Source organism: Sycon ciliatum, chromosome 10 (genome assembly GCF_964019385.1).
Source record: "Sycon ciliatum chromosome 10, ocSycCili1.1, whole genome shotgun sequence".
In the NCBI taxonomy this organism is placed as follows: Eukaryota; Metazoa; Porifera; class Calcarea; order Leucosolenida; family Sycettidae; genus Sycon; species Sycon ciliatum.
In genome coordinates, this window is record NC_088652.1 from 21,689,534 (window position 1) to 21,704,477 (window position 14,944).

Below are 14,944 nucleotides of genomic sequence, written 5' to 3' on the forward strand. Positions count from 1 at the left end.
CACCAAGCACAGCTTACCATTTATCGCGGTCGCTAACGCAACTGTGCATAGACAGTAATAATACTGTACATGAAAGTGCGAAAGGTCTACATTGTACAACTTACTTACAAGGACGAGGTTTTCATCTTGAATCCACGCGTTGCCTGCTTTAGGGCCGGCGGGCGAATTGCGGAACACCCATGAGCTGCATATTTTCAATCGAATGAATGAGAAATTTGTACTGGGAGAATATTTGCGTTCGGTATCAATGATACAATCATGATTGTCATGTTCATGACTTATAACTATAAGATATCTAGCACTTATGACTTGCTAGAGTTAGTGCTGGTCGGGTGAAGCGTTGAAAATGTCCTCCTGACTGAAGAGAGCTGCGGTATGGCGAGGAACATTACATCGGATCCACAGTTACTTTCATACATGCAGTGATGTAGATCTACACGCAAACAACGCTCCCCCGCATCCACAATAGTCCTTTTGCGCATTACGTCATTGGGCACGCGTAACGGAAAAATTTGAACCTAATGGGTGTCGAGGAATCTTGGCCATTAGGCGATTGTATTACTTTAGATGGTTTTGCAGAATATTTTATGGCTATTTGGTTCTTTGGCTCTTGGCGAAGCCTTGTTTTGTAGATTTCGACACCTCTGTTGTCCTTTATTAGTGGCGAAGCTGTGTAGGCTATGAGCTGGAGCCGTGGAAGTCGCGATTTTTGACTGATTTGGAGCACCGATGGCTGTCCAAAGACACAATTGTACTTCTTGAACCAGTCGAGTGTCGTCGGTGGAAGAATGGAGGACCTGTACTCTTTAGTCGAAGCAGACGTTCCCGGTGCTTCTCTGAGTGGTCGTAAGCCAAGGGATCTGCACGTACCAGAGTTGAAAAGGTGGCTGGCGTGCCGTGGTGCGTCTCGTCGTGGAAAGCATGCGGAGCTTGTGAAAAGGCGAGTTTCTGATACATGTGCTGACATTTCGTGAGATTTATTTCGAAATACATATCGTAGCCCTTCGATCCATGGATATTCCTTGTGAATATTGATTATTATTGGCTGTTCGTAATACAAAATTTGAGAAAGCCATCGACGATGTTCGACTCTGGTGCTCTGCAGGGTACAGCAGTTATTTATTTTACTTGTCACTGTGGAGAATTGTGGAGAAGCTTTGTCATATTTCGTACTAAGGCAGTTTTATTGGACGGCATGAGATGATTATGAAGCAACTTGTCAGAGAAATTGAGCATTAGTATAATAATCAGGATAATAATTTTGTTTCCCGGCGACCTTTCGTTTGCTGTTATTAATCGAGCAACTCAGCCCTAAGACTTACTACGAATTGCATTTCTCTTTTCTTCATGTCTCTCTTGGTGTAACAGGGTTGAAGACTATGTCAAGGAAGGATTGGACAAGAAAATTATCGATCCAGACAATGGTTCCAATATGGAGCGCAAGCGGCGCCGACTTGAGCAGGATGGAGACTCAGGCAAGATACCAGCCGTAAATCTTGATAGTTCTGTTACCTTTCCAGAGTCGGGTTGGCAGTGCAGCTTGAAACAGCTCCCAACAGTCAGCTTTGCCTCGTTGTACAACCACTTTATCGAGAAGTCTGTACTGGTAGCAGCCAGGCAGTCCATGGACGTTGCTGTATCAACGTCTCCAGTTGATGCCGAGTCATCGTCTCGCGGAAGCGGCAGTCACAGTGACGTGTTCTCATCGTTCAAAGGTGTAGATAAGGGCTACAAGTTCTTCAAGGATGGCCATGTTCAGAAGATTGAACTTGTGACTCAAGAGAATTTTTCATTTGTTCGATGTAACGTGCTGCCATCTATGAGAAAAGATGCGATTTACAAGTGTAAGCTGTGCCTGCGTCCAGATGGCATGGTGAACCTTGCACTATGCACATGTACTGCTGGCTTGGGTGGTGTGTGCAACCATAACTTATTGCAGCCTTGCTCTATGCACTTGAGGAGTATGTGCGCATTGGGCTACGTGAGGAAGTTGACGATTCCCCAACGTCCCGGCTTTGCTGGTGGAACTGACCCAGGCCTAGGAACGTTGTTGCTCAGCCAATTGTCAACGTCAGGCTGACAAAGGCTGCATTTGGCTCCCAGCGTCAGTCTGAAAAGCGTTAACCCGTGTATAACCCCATCTCACCGAACAAGCGTCTCGTCAAGCCTTCAGAGTTGACAAAGTTTCGTGATGACCTGGTTGCAGCCCACGATGATGCCATATATCCGCACTAACACACCACCACAAAATGCATCCGCACACATATATCCGGACAAACAATGGCCATGCTGCTGTGTCTGCGCTGTTCATATACTGTATATCATAATAATACATCACTCCGTATCTGTCTTTTCATGAAATGTTATCACGATAGTGTGACTCCACCGAATTATCTGCATGTATTTTTTTAGTACTAGTAAATGCTTGGCTAAAATTCCCAAGCTCAGCTGCAGCTGTGTATAGTAATACAACTGTCTGATGAGTGTTATTTTCAATCACGAAGTTCTGAGTATCGAAAAAGAAAGACTTGCTTGTGTCATTGCCTTGTGAGAATTGTATTTTTAGTACATATATACAGAAGTACCCATCGTAGCAAGTACCGGCACGACAGAGTAAACGTTCGTCAATAAGTTCAAATGTATATACATGTATCAGCCATAAGCTGTACTATTATGCAAACAAGTTGTGATAATAGTGTCCGGATGAAGTTTTTATGCCACCAACGAGCCCTGGAAATTAGTCAACATTGCGCACACGTAAATAAGCTGGTCTAGAATGTCAAACATAGTATTATCAACTTCCTTGCCAACGATCTCAAAGCACTTGATCCTCTGCATTTTCCTTTCTACATGAATCCGTACAGCAGCAATTTTCTTTGTACTTGCAAGATCTTGAGGGGTCATTTGGCGTCCTCCTTGGCGAAATGGGGGGATGTTCAGGCGGACCCCATGGCTAACAAGATCTTGTATGTCAAAACCTTTGTCTGCCATAATGGAATCGCCATGCTCTAATAAACTGATTAGGCCGCTCTGTTCTGTGATGGCACGATCCGACACAGATCCTTCGAATACTTTCGAAACAAATGTCACATGGCCATGCGGTGCAATGCCGATAAGGCATTTTACCGTGTTGTGGTTCTTGTACGCCGACCACGTAGCACTCTGCCGCGCCAGCGATGATGGGATGTTAATGAAAAACTCTGTGCAGTCAATCACAACGCAAGTTGTTGCATACCACTGCTTGAATGCAGGTGGCATCAATTTGTCTATTCTTCTCCTTGAAAGACAAGATGGAAGTTGACGAAACTTATGGTACATTAAATTTACCCAGGTTGTGACAGTGCGCGAGACAGTGGATGGGTGGACTTTAAACCTGTCGGCAAGGTCAACTTCTTTCAGTCCAAGACGAAGACGGACGAGAAAGAACTGCTCCATCAGCTCTAGCTTCGGTTTACTGCCTGATTTGCTGCCGTGTTGCATCGCGTCATCAGGTGCCGTCCGGGAACCCATCCACGTCCGCACCACCTTGGCGGAATCGTGCAGAAAGTTGAAGCACGCCATGAACATAAGGAACGATGAAAATCCAGTGTAGAAAGACAATAATTTCTGGTTATTTTTTACTCTGTGGATAGAGAACACATGTCTCTCTGCATCATTTAACTTGGCTTCCATGTCCTCTGTGGCCAAGCAACGACTTTTGAGGACCTCGTTCTCACTCTTGAGCAAATCCACTTCTGCTCTCAGCATTTCAACACATTCACAGTGCTGGTGTTCAACTGGTACTACATATACGTCTGGGGAGTCATCTGAAGAAGGGACAACATCAGTGGCAGTTGCAAACTGGGTGATGACACTGGAGGCGCCTTGAGCTGATGGCTTTGCCTTCTTTGCCGAGGGCAGCGCGTGTCTTTCTGCTGGTGGCTTGCGCTTAGTCACTTCAGCCAAGTTCAGGGCGAAAATGGAAAATCATAGGTACGGCAGTTGGCAGAAGCCTTCGGCGAGTCTGTTGTTACTTCTTCTGCTCGGACGGTCGCTTGTGTGCTCCTGCGTGATATACCTCATCCGCGAAGTGCCGAGAACACACTTTCGTGTGCTTCGTGATGGTGAAAGCGGCTCCTACATCCCTATGAATGTTGGCGATCCAACGCTTTCTCAGGTCTTTGTCTTCAGGAAAACTGTGGAATGCGACTGCGTCGTCTCCAGGTTTTCCGCTGTTGGAAACACACTGCGGGACACAGCAGTGATGAGGCATACTGTCGACAGGCTTGTACAGGATACAGATCCACGCAGAACTACAGCAAGCCGTCAAAATACGACCAACCTATCAAACAAAATCAAACCACTTCAGCTTCTTCTCCAACTCGAGTCATGTCAAGGACACCCATTAGGTTTGAAAATGACCGTTACGCGATGATGTCATCGTCTAACGCGCAAAAGGACTATACCCACGGACTAGAGCTGGTAATTGGAAAGGCTTTCTGTCTAAAGCCTTTCCATACTGGTGCTCGATGTTTTCAGTTTGGGGACACCAAAATTAGTGTACCGCTAAAGACACGTGGTCGACACGTTGTTGACACTTTGTTGACACGTGACCCAATGGGGCTGTTAAGTGATGACGTCACAGTTCCTTCGATACGCATAGCAACGATCCCACTGGGGACAAACAAAAGTAGCGTCGTCTCCACCGAACCAGTTGTCACTGGCAACATATAGGAATCGTGTACATTTCTTCGTTTCTTCTTTGCTGTTTTCAGTGAGTGTTTTGTTTTCTCTTTGTCCGTGATCTCGACGGTGTTGTCGTGCTCATTACCTTACTGAGACGTCTCTTGTGACTGTAGCCAGTGTCACGGACGATTTTATTGGCGTGACGAGGTAGATCGCCGAGATCGAGCATGAAAAACGCTCTGCATTAGTAGCTCCTGTAGAATGTTTTCTGGGATGGGGTATCGATGGTCAACAAAGCCAAGGTGCAAGACAGCATGAGAGATCGTGTAAACGATGTGAACTCCAAAAGGTTAGCTCCTGAACAAGTGGAAAGATATGTGTATTTACAAACTCTCTCTTCATCCATCGATTGCCGCTATGCATTGCATTTTGTCTTCACAGATAATCTGGACAAATAAATTATATTGTAACTGGAGAGTGCAATCGTGCTTGGGACCCATCCCAATGTCATCACATGGCTGTGGTGACTAGTGTATACCTGGAAGAGTTTTTCCGGGCCTCAACTGAGACGGAGTGTAGGTGGATGGATTATGAGAAATGCGAAGATGTGGAGTAAGTTGTGTCGAAGAAATGTGTAATAAAATAAAATTTACTTTACACTCAAAACATACACTGTACATGTACATGCAACATCATGATAATGATTCCATCGTCATATCTTCGCAACAGGTACGCCATACGCACCGAATACATGGTGTGTGTGCACGCGCGCACTTGCGTGCGCACGTACATGCACACACTCTCGTGCGTGGCCGAGTTGGCCGGATGAACAGACCACGCATTTGCACGAGGTGTCCGTCATGTCATTGGAATGCTGTACTTTATGACTTTATTCCAAAATAGTATGTCTTGCCCCTGCCAAATGGAGTTTTGTCTATGCTCAGCGGGTATCGGGCCATGACACCACACTGCAGTCAGCGCTGAAATTAAAATAGCACTTCATGGATTATTTTAACTAATTTCCTTTGCGTTTACTTTGTCGAGCCCGTGGTTTCATTTCTGTGTTCTGTTATGATTGGCCTCTGGAAATAATCGGAGTGGATGTCATTTTTGTCATATGTGTGTGCCTTGTGCAACAGGTTCAAGGCTAGATGCACTTCACATTCGGCGTGCGATCTCGGCGTGTGGGACCTGATAACGTCTTGGTTGGATGGGTAATCAAGGATGATACTACTCGGCACACCAATGTACATGTCAATGTAATTTTTACTTTTTCAGAGCTGAACTATTTACGTCGATGCTTACTTCGGTGCTAGCGTGTTTCCCCCGGATTATTTCTATCATCATGCGTGTTCTTGGGCTGAGCGAGCACATGCACGAGTGTGTAGCTATAACCCTGTGTATCTTTGGTTACACTTTGTTCTGCAATGCATGTACCTTGTAACAGTATGTGCTTGCACTGCTTTGTGTGGCCTGTGTATTTCAGGACTATCAGTGCATTAGACCCAGGTTGATTTGGTTGCCGGATGATCTCTTGTTGCGTCGCTCTGTGTTTTGTATTCATAAATTTTTGGGCTTGAGAATTGAGCTGGTGTGTGGTTCCCAATATGAAAACATCATGCTGGTGCTCTGTGTTTCGATTATCGACTGCCCGAGCAGTCACGATTCATTACCAGAACGGTCAATTCTGTAGTCTCTTGACGTGTTTGTCTTTTTGTGTTTTCGCCGGGGAATTAGCGGTGACGTTGCACATAGAACGGCAGTGTTGCGTCACTGGACGACCCTGCCTCTGTATCTGACTTCATTTCCCCAGGATCTGGTGCAGATACACCAGACAGTCACTTCCTGTAAACACGCAAACAGCAAAAGAAGAGATCCCGCAAATCAGGAAAAACCATTGTGGAAATATCGAGTAGATCTTACACCATTCAATAATCTGGAGTAATTACAGTGAGACAAACACTTCAAAAGTGCTCTCTCTCTCTCTCTCTCTCTCTCTCTCTCTCTCTCTCTCTCTCTCTCTCCATCCTTCCAAAATACCCTGTACCAATTCCCTACAGTCCATTTCAAAACTATAGACGCGTAGGGTTTTTGAAATATTTCAAATTTGGCTGGAACTTTTTGAGAATAGTTTTCGGAATATTGCTCAGGACCGCTCCACAATTACTCTCATAATAATAGTTTCTAAACGATTGGATAACAGACGCCCAATTTGGAAAAATTTATGCACAAAGTGATCACAGATTTTATGTGGTATAGATGCTGGCATAACGGTTTTTGCCTAGGTACGCGCCTATAGTTTTGAAATGGACTATGGAATTATTTTATTTTATAATATCAGGACATCATTCTGAACATAATAACTTCTTCCATGGGTCTTCAATCACCACGGAGGGCGAGAATATATCTAAGTCATGCAGTTTACGGGAGGTGCGAGCTGTCATGGATATAGAGGCTGATTTTGTGCCAGCGTGAGGGCAGAGACAGAAAGAAGACTGATTTCTTGAACAACTCACCTACATATAATCGAATCCACAAGGGAGCGCTCGTACTTTGATCCATCAGGACGCGAAGAATCTTCAAAGCACTCTCAAACACGGAGTTTTACAGTGGGCAGCCAATTTCACAGCCATTATGAAGGCCCTCGACGACTACAGGAGATTTGTAGAGGAAAGAACAAGGAGTAAAGAGCGACAACAATCGCTTGAAGAAAAAGCAAAGAAAAACTGTTCTCTCTCCAGTCATTTAGATGCTGTTGCCCTTGACAACTGGTTCCATCCAGAGGACGAGACTTTTGTTTGTCCCCAGTGCTCTCCGTTGCTATGCGTATCGAAGGGGCCGTGACGTCACACTTAACAGCCCCATGGGGCTGTTAAGTGATGACGTCACAGTTCCTTCGATACGCATAGCAACGATCCCACTGGGGACAAACAAAAGTAGCGTCGTCTCCACCGAACCAGTTGTCAGTGGCAACATATAGGAATCGTGTACATTTCTTCGTTTCTTCTTTGCTGTTTTCAGTGAGTGTTTTGTTTTCTCCTTGTCCTTGATCTCGACGGCGTTGTCGTGCTCATTACCTTACTGAGACGTCTCTTGTGACTGTAGCCAGTGTCACGGAGGATTTTATTGGCGTGACGAGGTAGATCGCCGAGATCGAGCGTGAAAAATGCTCTGCATTAGTAGCTCCTGTAGAATGTCTTCTGGGATGGCGTATCCATGGTCAACAAAGCCAAGGTGCAAGACAGCATAAGAGATCGTGTAAACGATGTGAACTCCAAAAGGTAAGCTCCTGAACAAGTGGAAAGATATGTGTATTTACAAACTCTCTCTTCATCCATCGATTGCCGCTGTGCATTGCATTTTGTCTTCACAGATAATCTGGACAAATAAATTATATTGTAACTGGAGAGTCCAATCGTGCTTGGGACCCATCCCAATGTCATCACATGGCTGTGGTGACTAGTGTATACCTGGGAGAGTTTTCCCTCAACTGAGACGGAGTGTAGGTGGATGGATTATGAGAAATGCGAAGATGTGGAGTAAGTTGTGTCGAAGAAATGTGTAATAAAATAAAATTTACTTTACACTCACACATACACTGTACATGTACATGTAACATCATGATAATGATTCCATCTTCATTATCTCCGCAACAGGTACGACATACGCACCGAATACATGGTGTGTGTGCACGCGCGCGCTTGCGTGCGCGCGTACATGCACACACTCTCATGCATGGCCGAGTTGGCCGGATGAACAGACCACGCATTTGCACGAGGTGTCCGTCATGTCATTGGAGTGCTGTACTTTATGACTCAGGGGCGTAGGAGGGGTTTTGGAAGTGGTACAACTGAAGGTCGGTGCGGCGGAAGGCCGTGTTGGAGGGGGGTCCGCCCCCCCCCCCCCGGGAAATTTTGTAAAAAAGACACAAAATCCTGCGTTCTGGGAACTTCTGGCGCAGTGTGCAGTCGAGTCGAGTACAGTACTCAGTACGACTGCAGATGCATAACAGATCTGCGAGTACGAGTCTAGAAAAAGGTCTGATGCGCATATGCAAATATCGATGGATCCTGATTTTTTTATTACGGTTTTGCACGTTCCAGACGGACCACACTTTTCGAAAAGTGGTGCGGCCATGGTCGTACCAGTCGTAGCGGGTGCTACGCCCCTGTGACTTTATTCCAAAATAGTATGTCATGCCCCTGTCAAATGGAGTTTGTGTCTATGCTCAGCGGGTATCGGGCCATGACGCCACACTGCAGTGAGCGCTGGAATTAAAATAGCACTTCATGGATTGTTTTAACTAATTTCCTTTGCGTTTACTTTGTTGAGCCCATGGTTTCATTTCTGTGTTCTGTTATGATTGGCCTCTGGAAATAATCGGAGTGGATGTCATTTGTTGTCATATGTATGTGCCTTGTGCAACAGGTTCAAGGCTAGATGCACTTCACATTCGGCGTGGGATCTCGGCGTCTGGAACCTGATAACGTCTTGGTTGGATGGGTAATCAAGGATGATACTACTCGGCACACCAATGTACATGTCAATGTAGTTTTACTTTTTCAGAGCTGCACTATTTATGTCTTGATGCTTACTTCGGTGCTAGTGTCGTGTCCGTGTGTTGCTATAATGTCATTATCTGTATTGTATTCCGTCTGCTTATACTCGGATGTTGAGCCATAAATAAATGTGGAAGAGAAAAAGACATATGGATACGAGTTAAGAGTAACTCTCCATCACTGTAACATGATACTATATACAGTCAGAAAGTGCAATAACTAGGCACAAAACTGACAGAGTACTGAAACATTCGACGTCCTGACACCTAGCTTTAACACATCTCCGTAGCGCTAACCGACAGCCTTCCAACTTGGAAGGTTCAAGGTTATGGAAAAGACCAAAGAGGGGAAGGCAAGCGCAACGAAAACTGTATATAGTATCATGTTACAGTATATAGTATCATGTTACAGTGATGGAGAGTTACTCTTAACTCGTATCCATATGTCTTTTTGTCTGCTTATACATGTGTCTTTATGAAGTGTTTGCCGTGGCGGCGATGTGTCTTGTCGATCAATAGTGTTGTGAAACCTATCACTATTCATGCTTTGCTGGCTACTCGCTCGCTCCACGACGTGCACGCTACTAGGTCTTTTAGTATATAGCTCGATGCTTTGCATCGATCGCTGGTTCTTGTTCTTGTTGCTTCTCTGTTGTTTGAGCTTGGTCCTAGAGTGAAGCTTTGGTCTTCTTGTGTGGTGAGGGTGAGGAATGGGTATCTGGACTCCTGGTATATTTCCGTAGAGAACCTGGAATTGTAGAATCCTGAGAGTATGTCTGGCCCACTCCCTGGTCATGACATTAGCGTGTTTCCCCCGGATTATTTCTATCATCCTGCGTGTTCTTGGGCTGAGCGAGCACATGCACGAGTGTGCAGCTATAACCCTGTGTATCTTTGGTTACACTTTGTTCTGCAATGCATGTACCTTGTGACAGTCTGTGCTTGCACTGCTTTGTGTGGCCTGCGTATTTCAGGACTATTCAGTGCATCAGACCCAGGTTGGTTTGGTTGCCGGATGATCTCTTGTTGCGTCGCTCTGTGTTTTGTATTCATCAATTTTTAGGCTTGAGAATTGAGCTAGTGTGTGGTTCCCAATATGAAAACATCATGCTGGTGCTCTGTGTTTCGATTATCGACTGTCTGAGCAGTCACGATTCATTACCAGAACGGTCAATACTGTAGTCTCTTCACGTGTTTGTGTTTTCGCCGGGGGAATTAGCGGTGACGTTGCACATAGAACGGCAGTGTTGCATCACTGGACGACCCTGCCTCTGCATCTGACTTCATTTCCTGTAAACACGCAAACAGCAAAAGAAGAGATCCCGCAAATCAGGAAAAACCATTGCGGAAAATATCGAGTAGATCATACACCATTCAATAATCTGGAGTAATTACAGTGAGACAAACACTTCAAACAGTGCTCTCTCTCTCTCTCCCCATCCTTCCAAAATACCCTGTAACAATTCCCTGGAATCTTTTTATTTTATATTCTCAGGACATCATTCTGAACAACTTCTTCCATGGGTCTTCAATCACCACGGAGGGCGAGAATACAGCTAAGTCATGCAGTCTACGGGAGGTGCGGGCTGTCATGGATATAAAGGCTGATATTGTGCCAGCGTGAGGGCAGAGACAGAAAGAAGACACTGATTTCTTGAACAACTCACCTACATATAATCGAATCCACAGGGAGCGCTCGTACTTTGATCCATCAGGAGGCGAAGAATCTTCAAAGCACTCTCAAACACGGAGTTTTACAGTGGGCAGCCAATTTCACAGCCATTATGAAGGCCCTCGACGACTACAGGAGATTTGTAGAGGAAAGAACAAGGAGTAAAGAGCGACAACAATCGCTTGAAGAAAAAGCAAAGAAAAACTGCTCTCTCTCCAGTCATTTAGATGCTGTTGCCCTTCACAACTGGTTCCATCCAGAGGACGCGACTTTTGTTTGTCCCCAGTGCTCTCCGTTGCTATGCTTATCGAAGGGGCCGTGACGTCACACTTAACAGCCCCATTACCGGCCTACCAAGTGCCTTTGGCGACCGCTAACAGCAACTGTGGAACAGTGCAGTGCCCTTTTTTGGAGCAACGTACGAGCAAGAGTACATAACCCCCCAGAGTGTGTGCAACGCCTGATCCAGCTCTGTGTAGGGTCTTGGTCGAGCGGAATCGGATCTTTGCGTCATAATACCGTACACATCTGAGGGGAACCCGGGGAGTCGCGGGTACTCTTGGATCAAAAACAATGGTGCCCTGCCTCGAGACCGGCCTTGCGCTGGTGTGAAGTGTACGCATGACATCAGAAGATCCGATTCCGCTCGACCAAGACCCTACACAGAGCTGGATCGGCGTTGCACACTCTGGGGGGTTATGTACTCTTGGTACGAGTAGTGCCCATGGATTATGACCCCGCGACCCCAATCTACGTGGCGGTCCGCAATTCGCTACTTCATACTGACTGGCGTCCGGCATCGTCCCGAATTTGGCCACAATCTGCTCTCGGGACCCCTATAGGGCTCCCTGACCTGCTCCATCTCCGCCATCGTCAATGTACTGCGCATCCACCCAGGCCAGGACTGCACTTACTTACGGGAAGGAGTATTTGCAAGATGGAACCTGGGAACTGGAAGACGACGAAGAGGAAGCGTGGGAATCCGGCGGCAATGGCTGGGATGTAAGTCCAACATTGCTGGTGCCAGAGTAGCCACTGCTTGCTTATAAGGGAATCATGTGTGTTGCCTTTTTGCCTTTTCCGACGTCCTCCTCCGACTGTACTCCCGATCCCAGGACTGAACTTACGGGAAGGAGTGCTTCCAAGATGGGAGACGAAGAAGAAGAAGCCGCTGAATCCGGCGGCAATGGCTGGGATGTAAGTCCAACATTGCTGGTGCTAGAGTTACCACTGCTTGTTTATAAGGGATTCATATGTGTTGCCCTTTTTTGCCTTCTCCCAAGTTCTCCTCCGACTGTACTGGTGAACGCTGTCACATATGTTGCCCTTTCCAGGCAGTAGAAGGGAGGGGGGGGGGGGCAGCACATCCTGGCATCCAGGAATGCTAGGCCCTATGAACTAGGCAATCTGACCTTTCCTCTTACCCCAATAATGGTATGGATGGGGAGTTCTTGAACATCCTCAGTCTTGTTAGAGTGAACTGTGCAACTCGGCAATCGGTGATAGCAGAGGACCAATGCCGATGGCGATGCTCCTTCATTTTTCTCTGTCACAGGCTGCGTTCTCGAGAGGAAGCGTTATTTCTGCATTCCAAGAAGGACGGCACAATGGTGAGTGGAACTTCGTTGGTGTGCAGCCTTGCTAGTTGAATTGTAAATCAACCATTCTTCCTGTCTCTGACTTCTTCAATGTCCTCCTCAGTGTCGGACTGTCCGCGTCGCATTGAACTGGTCCGATGAGGCTGCTATTGCACACACAGTGAGGGAACTCCCATACGGGAACTCGGAAGTACTCACGTACGGCTACAGTACAGGTAAGGTGGCCATTGCTTATGTGCGTGCGCCGTTGTCAAACTTCTAAGCCAGCTGTACTCCAACCTACATGGAGTCTGAAAGTAGTCAGCTGGAGAACTACAATAATTTGAAGTTTAGACGTTATATGCCGCGGCTTGGTCAGCTTTTTCAGTTTCACAATGCATTGCACTCAGCACCGCTTCTCGGAGTATCTTGTCAGGATAGCTTTGGAACGCATCCTCCCCAGTGGGGGAACGGCAAATGTGCTGTTCATTTTTTAGGCTTGCTTTTATGGTACGTACAAATCCCCATTGAAAAGACATAGTGGAGACCAGAAACTGCAAATAGATGTTGGGAACCGCGAAGACCACCCTTCCTTGTCAAGTTCCCTGAGGGTGTGGAGGGGGGGGGGGGGAGCGGAGGAGGGACATTCCTGCACTGCTTAAAGCAGGATTCACAGGAGCATTTTCAGAAATTGCTTGTACATTTGTACCAGTTGTAACCGACAAACGCATTCTCATTGAGGTTTGACTTGAGGCACGTCAGCAAGGCGCTGTTGCATCGCTGACGTCTTGTCCTGATTCTGTGAATGGTATTTTGTGCGAGTTTGCATCGCACGCAGAATCGCAGGTCGTGTCGCATTGCGCAGCACACTGCCAAATTGCTTCTGTGAATCCCACGTGAATGGGAATTCCAATGGGAATGTAATCCATTGCCAACAGGTGTATTCCCGAGCTGCGCATCATACTGCAAAATTGCTCCTGTGCATGCAAATGGATTTCATTGCTCTTCTGTAGTTTGGGAAATTCTCGATTATGATAATTCTGCGTGTGCGTGTACACCAGCCCTGAACATACATGTAGGTGACCCATTTGTGGTGTCTCATAGCCTACCTCACGACCTTATGCTTGCTTTCTGTATCACTTGTATCTTGCAGGTATATCACCCCGTGACGACCACATCGAAGTCTGAAATTGAAGTGTGAAGATGCTTCAGCAACCCCTTCATATTTTTCCATTGCTTTTATTGTGCTTCTACTGTGCATGTGTGTAACCTGTGGGGTATGCATGTGATGACAATGTATGCCGATGACACGGTCAGATTTTGTCCATGCGTGTAACGTACACCTGCATGCTATCGTTGAAAAGGATCTGCCACTTACGATCTTCGGACGAGTATCAGGTCAGCTTGGTTTTGTGTGGGCTGTACCAGATGCTGTTCACTTCTCTATCTGTTGGATATGTGACTTTCTGCAAGTTTCTGGTGTATGGTGGCCACTTCTTTGCTCGTCTTTGTATGACATTACAATAATTCTGTATTCACTGCTTCCATGGTGTGGTCTGCAAACTGCAATCCTTAGGCAAATATCATCACGGTTTGCAATGTTGTGCTTTGGCTGCTAGCTTACCTACACATTGTAGTTGAATTATTTTTGTTTCACAACTGACTTCCTGAAGTATGGTGGCCACTGCTTTGCATGGCATTATACAATGTTCATCAAGAATTTCCTGTTTGGGTCGTGTGTGTGTGTATGTATGTGTGTGCGTGCCCATGTGTGTGTGTGCCATGTGCATGTGCGTGTTTGTCACAAGGTGTCTGTGTGCGGGGTAGCGAGGTGGGGAGGGCTGGAATGTATCAGTGTGCTACTGCAGTTGCATGGCTACATACAGTGCATCGCGCGCGTGCTCACCATGTTTATCTTCGGAGCTGGGCTAGGGTGGGGGAGGGAACAGAAAAAGAACTGAAATTACCCATATAAAAACCGCTCTGTGAGCGGTTCTGAAAAACCTCTACTGGTGCAGCCCCGTCGTAAAAGTAAGAAATTAGAACTGGCGCATTGTCCTCCCAAATGTGAACTGATCCACCTAAATCGCGATTGACGGGACCCGAACGCACCAGTAGCACGAGGTCGGGAGGGCACAGGATCACAGCCGGCGTCGGCGCTGATCAAGTTACCATACAACACTTAGATCTACCCCGAAGCCCACCTTTGCCGCTTTGGCTTTGGCTATGGACCAGCGTCCCCAGCTGCATCCACAGGTAGGAACCTCGTGCTACTGGTGCGTTCGGGTCCCGTCAATCGCGATTTAGGTGGATCAGTTCACATTTGGGAGGACAATGCGCCAGTTCTAATTTCTTACTTTTACGACGGGGCTGCACCAGTAGAGGTTTTTCAGAACCGCTCACAGAGCGGTTTTTATATGGGTAATGGTATATATGGAGTTCTCCGGAGGACGTGCGCGTGCACCGTTCCGT

The 14,944-nt window shown here is 46.5% G+C and overlaps 1 protein-coding gene and 1 long non-coding RNA gene across 2 annotated transcripts; both read left to right on the plus strand.

The window, feature by feature from the left end:
• Positions 1 to 351: 351 nt before the first annotated feature.
• Positions 352 to 2,538, plus strand: LOC135826848 (uncharacterized). The gene is made up of 2 exons (XM_065339452.1): positions 352 to 940; positions 1,369 to 2,538. The coding sequence occupies exons 1-2, from the start codon at positions 789 to 791 to the stop codon at positions 2,078 to 2,080; spliced, it is 864 nt and encodes a 287-aa protein (XP_065195524.1). The 5' UTR covers positions 352 to 788; the 3' UTR covers positions 2,081 to 2,538.
• A 9,076-nt stretch (positions 2,539 to 11,614) lies between these two features.
• Positions 11,615 to 14,185, plus strand: LOC135825888 (uncharacterized). Its single transcript, XR_010555162.1, has 4 exons — positions 11,615 to 12,092; positions 12,451 to 12,505; positions 12,597 to 12,708; positions 13,626 to 14,185. It is a non-coding gene; the product is annotated as an uncharacterized LOC135825888 (long non-coding RNA).
• Positions 14,186 to 14,944: the final 759 nt, after the last annotated feature.

What these genes read in the sequence shown, in the direction of transcription:
- LOC135826848 (XM_065339452.1), top strand. Translation starts at nt 789, where the DNA reads ATGGAGGACCTGTACTCTTTAGTCGAAGCAGACGTTCCCGGTGCTTCT. An exon ending in CATGCGGAGCTTGTGAAAAG is followed by an intron (nt 941 to 1,368) that starts GCGAGTTTCTGA and finishes TTGGTGTAACAG; the next exon opens with GGTTGAAGACTATGTCAAGG.